Source organism: Triticum aestivum, unplaced genomic scaffold (genome assembly GCF_018294505.1).
Source record: "Triticum aestivum cultivar Chinese Spring unplaced genomic scaffold, IWGSC CS RefSeq v2.1 scaffold212598, whole genome shotgun sequence".
NCBI lineage: Eukaryota > Viridiplantae > Streptophyta > Magnoliopsida > Poales > Poaceae > Triticum > Triticum aestivum.
This window is the reverse complement of record NW_025233424.1, coordinates 1-5,326: the sequence shown is the minus strand read 5'-3', so window position 1 is coordinate 5,326 and position 5,326 is coordinate 1. Positions and strand designations below refer to the sequence as shown.

Sequence of the window (5,326 nt, the reverse complement as noted above, 5' to 3'; positions counted from 1 at the left end):
TCCCGCTGAACGAACGAGGTACTGGAATTAATGCCCGTCTACTGGTATGCAGCGCTGCTGGACGCTTAATTTACTGTCCGGATATGTGCAATTGTGCATGCTCGAACTCTGCCACAGTGTGCGTGCATGGTTATATTTTGTACGCAGTCAGTTTACTTCTGTTCCCCCGCAACAACAACAAAAATACTTATGTTCCTCCAAGTTTAGGTAGGTTCAGGGTGAACTCAGCAACAGTCGCCAGTGCCGCTCTCATACGGCGGGCCGGCGACCAACATGGCCGGTCCATTTTTTCCGGCGTTCGAGAAAGGCAATCGGTAATTGCATCGCCAATCATCATGTAGCAGCTCGCGGGCATGGCATTCAGATGCAGGACCAAAAGGCAAAGTGACTGACGACGACAGGTGCATGTGCAACGTATGTATCAGCGTCCGCGTCTGTGCTGTATTAAAAAACTAGTGGCCCTGCACAAGGTCAGACAAACTGTTATTTTTATTTTTTTTCCGTCTCTTCGTCCTCGTCCCGTCACCTCTACTAGTGGGAGTTCAAGAAGTAGACCAAGAAGCACTACTTAGGCGCACGCTCTCCGTTCCCTCTCACTCACACATACTACAGACTTGTGCCAGTCCATACTGAATCACTCCCCTTGTAATTTCTCGCCCAAATCTGCCCAGATATCTGCTTCGCAAAGTAGAAGCCTAAGAGGAAGAAGGTGGCCATGGAGCTTGTGGTGGGCGCTTCCGAGGCGACGATGAAGTCTCTCCTGGCCAAGTTGGGTGGCCTTCTCGCCAAGGAGTACACCCTGATCAGGGGCGTGAGAGGCGACCTCCAGTACATCAACGACGAGCTCGCAACGATGCAGTCCTTCCTTCGTGACCTTGGCACCGTGGACAAGAAACATGGCCACCGGACGAAGGACTGGATGAAGCAGATCCGGGACATCACCTACGACATTGAAGACTGCATCGACGACTCGGCTGACCGTATCCACGGCCTCCGCTCCGATATGTGCTGCTACGTCCTCTTCAACAGCATACATGAGGTCATCACATGGTGGCCGCGCCGCGACGTTGCAACCAGGATCTCCATGCTCAAGGTGCGTGCACAGGAGATCGGAGAGCGGCGCCTGAGGTACGGCGTCAACAACCCCGTGGAAGACTCTGCCAGTGCGGATGCTCCCAACACCGCTGCTGGATTTTTAGCTGCCGACAACCAGTACGCAAGTCTTCAGCTTGTGACTATGAAGGACCCTGTGGGAGTAGAGAAGCACATGGGAGAGCTCAACAAGCGCGTGACTTGCATTGTGGGGTTTGGAGGAGTGGGGAAGACCGCCATAGCCACCGCCTTGTGCATGAATTATGGAGAGAAATTCGACCATCGTGCCATGGTCATGGTGTCTCAGAGCTCCGACCTGGAGGCCATCCTCAGCAGCATCAAGAGTCAGCTAAATCCACAGATCGACAATCATGATCAGCAAGGCAGTTCGAAGAAGAAGCTCCTCGCACGCTTCAGGCAAGGCGCGTCAACTGTCATGGCCAAGTGCTGCAACGCTGGCGCCTCAGAGAAAACACGTGACAGGACGAAGCTAAAAGACCTCGAGAAGTACTTCAAGGGCAAGAGGTAACTTGAAATGATTCGAAATGTTGAAGTATGATCTAGATTTGGGTACCACAAAAGGAATTAGGACTGTGTTATGTTTTACCTTTTTAAGCATTGACTATTTTGAAAAATTAGTTTAAACTTTTAACAAAGAGTTAACACTTGCTAGACATTAATAATGTCAATCTTAGAGATAATCATCACAAGTGAAGATCAGGTAGTTCACAATATGTGTTAGAATTATGGAGTAGTTTCAGTCAATTAGGTAACTAAATGTGAATGTATTAGTAGAAAGAAGGGTGTAAAATTCATGTAGTTGCACTTGCACATGCAACTACAATATAAGCCCTCAAAGTGCATGGTAAATGTCAACAAAATATATATTTTGCGACAACCTACAACGACTTCTTTACTGAAAAGCGAGTCTAAACATATCCTTAGACCTAATTTCCCTTTTTTTGCAAATATATGCAAAATATTATATTAGTCTTTGTGATTTTTAATGGCGCGCTGCGGGAAAGCAAATAAAGAGATAGTGGGTATACTTAGTTACTGATGTTCTTTGTTAAATTTACTGGATACACGCATTGATTCTTCCACATACTTACAGTTCAGAACCACAATTCCAAGGACTATTGGCATTGCATAATGAAATTATGCAATAAACTTATTTGAAATAAGAAAATAAGTTACTGTTGTTCACTCACTTCTCGCTACCAATTTAATATCTTTTATTTGCAGTTTCTTGCTCTTAATTGATGACGTTTGGTCCGCGACGATGTTGGAGAATATTATAAATGAACTTCCTGAAAGTCAAAACAGTAGAATAATAGTTACAACACGGTTTCATGCTGTTGCAACAACACGAAGAGCAGAAGAAATTGACATTCGTAATGTTAAAGGTCTTGATTATACGCAATCAAAGATATTATTTGAGCAAGCCTTGTCAGAATCCCAAGGAAGCAAGGATGTTACTACACTGGTCCAAGCTGATCGTACAACTACAATACCTACGAAAGAAGGTGATCTTATTCATAAAATTTCTTCTGTGCGCATGGCATCTCTTTATCATAATGTGTTGACACCTTAGCAGAGTTATCTAATAAAGTTGTTTTTGTATCTCAAGGTAGCAAAGATGTACCATTCCTGGATGAAGTCCGGAAGATGTGTGGGGGGCTGCCGTTGGCCATAGTTATCATGGCCGGTCATGTGGCCTGCAACCCAAGCAAAACACTGGAAGCATGGTTGGAACTTTGCAAATCTCTGTTTCCAGAGTCAAGGAAGGATCAAGAGGAAGATGTTGAGAAAGAGCTTACCCAAGAGCAAGTGGGTAGGATTGTGAGCCATTGCTACAATGACATGCCTGCTGAAATAAGGACTTGCTCCCTGTATTTGAGCATATTTCTGAAGGGCCACAGAATCAGCAAGAAACGACTAACAAGGCGATGGATAGCCGAAGGGTTCGTCTGCGAGAAGCAGGGATTGAGTGTGGAGGATGTTGCAGAGATATATTTCAATCATCTCATAACGAGGAAGATCATCCGACCGGTTGAGCATAGCAGCAACGGGAAGGTGAAGAAATTTATAGTTCATGACATGGTTCTTGAGCATGTGGTTGCAAAGGCAAGCGAAGAGAATTTCATCACTGTGGTTGGTGGTAATTGGCTCATGCCACCTCCTAGCAGCAAAGTCCGTCGTTTATCCCTCCAAGGAAGTGATTCCAAACATGAGAAGGATACTGAGAAGATGAACTTATCTCATGTCCGGTCGCTAACCATGTTTGGGTGCTTGAACAACCAGCTGCCTTCACATTCATTCAAGTTCGGAATTGTACAAGTCCTGGATCTTCAAGAATGCAAGGGTTTCAAACATCACCATATGAAGGAGATATGCGAAATGCTTCTTCTAAAGTACCTCAGCCTTCGAGGAACTGAGATCCAATGTCTTCCAAAAGAAGTTGGAAATCTTGTGAATCTAGAGACTCTGGACATAAGGGAGACAGATATTGTAAGGATGCCCAAAACTGTGTGCCAACTTGGACATCTTGTTAACATACTTGGTGGGAATAAAAAAACACACACAGCACTGAAGCTTCCTGAAGAGTTGAATAAGAAGAAGAAAATGAAGGCTCTACGCATATTGTCAGGTGTTGAAGTTGGAGGATCAGCAGACCTTCATCATTTGACCGAGCTAAGGAAGCTTGCCATCTACAAGCTGAAGACCACGGGGAGTGATGGAAGTTTCAAACAGTTGATATCCTCTATTGAGTACCTTGGTGGCTACTCCCTGCGGACTCTCATAATTGTCGATCAGTCAACAGACTTTCTTGAACAATTGGAGGCTCTATCTACACCACCAAAATTCCTTGTTGCCCTGGAGTTATCTGGCAAGATGGTTAAGCTCCCCAGTTGGATTGAAAACCTCGGTGCGCTCAACAAGTTAACACTTTCGGTGACAGCTCTCCGGAAAGATAACTTGCATCAGATTAGCAAGATGAAGGCATTGTTTTCTCTCACGTTTTCATTCCCATTTAGTGCAGAAAAGCAGGATCCGGAAATAGTAAACATTCTTGCACGAAACAAATTGGAGTCCGATGGGGAGATCATGGTTCCAGATGGTGGTTTTCAGAAGCTTAAGCTTCTCCGGTTCTTTGCTCCCATGTTGCCATTACTGAGCTTTTCAGAAAATGCCATGCCAAAACTGGAAAGGCTAGAGCTGCGATTCAACATGCTGGAGGGCCTCTTTGGCGCAGAAAACCTTTCAAGTTTGAAAGAGGTATATTTGAGATTGGAGGACAAAGAAGGTGAAGTTATCACCAAGGAGATACAATGTGAGATGGAGGGTGCATTTAAGAGGACTGAAGCCAAGACTCCAAGGATAATCCTTGACCAATGAGTGATTCAAAATTTGAAATGAAGCCAAATTGTAGTGCTCAGTGAGAAATGACAAAGCTTTTTTTTTATGAATGCAGCAGCGATGCTTCTTTGTATTAAGAGGAGTTAGAGAAGGATTACATGGTGGTTAACCTGACCACAAGGAGATACAAAGAGAGAGTGACGAGTGGGGGGGGGGGCAACATGTTATTCTCCTCAGTGGTGTCACCTCTCTTCGGTGCTGAGAGATGAAGAGACTTGAACATGAGTTAATGGAATAAGGATGATGATTCATCTTTGTAAGTCATGTGAGACTTAGGGATTTTCTGTTTATTGTGCTTCTTTTTTGTACCAGTTGGATTATCAATAAATTCTATGTTTCAAGTAAGAAACTGAACCTTATTAGTTTATCTCTGGACAACTATCAGAGGTTACGAAGATTTTGATTGTGTTGTAATCTATGGTGCAATGAAAGCTACTCTTTTCCTGACAGATAGCAACTGAATGTAGCACCAAAATCAGTATTATTGAAGCATCTATGGTAATTCCAACCTGTTGGGGACTAGAGGCTATGTTATTGTTCTAAGCTTCTTGGGAGAATTTCGATTATGTTACTAATTCATTCATTTCGACGATCTTAGTTTAGTCAAGTGGTAGTGCCATTGGCTTATATCAAAGTTCTGTGTTCAATTTCTTAGCTCTGACTTTGGCTTATAGTCCTAAGGATGAATAAAATTTATGCAATTCATATGAATAATGTAAACATTATATTGTTGATTTGTGAACGCTTCCTTTGACAAGTTGAAGTGTAATGGTACTCTTGGCGAGTGCAAGATTGTGACCTTACTTGTTTTCTA

At 43.7% G+C, this 5,326-nt stretch overlaps 1 protein-coding gene across 1 annotated transcript; it reads left to right on the top strand.

The window, feature by feature from the left end:
* Positions 1 to 531: 531 nt before the first annotated feature.
* Positions 532 to 4,879, top strand: LOC123176069 (disease resistance protein Pik-2-like). The gene is made up of 3 exons (XM_044590461.1): positions 532 to 1,617; positions 2,338 to 2,618; positions 2,723 to 4,879. The coding sequence occupies exons 1-3, from the start codon at positions 716 to 718 to the stop codon at positions 4,489 to 4,491; spliced, it is 2,952 nt and encodes a 983-aa protein (XP_044446396.1). The 5' UTR covers positions 532 to 715; the 3' UTR covers positions 4,492 to 4,879.
* Positions 4,880 to 5,326: the final 447 nt, after the last annotated feature.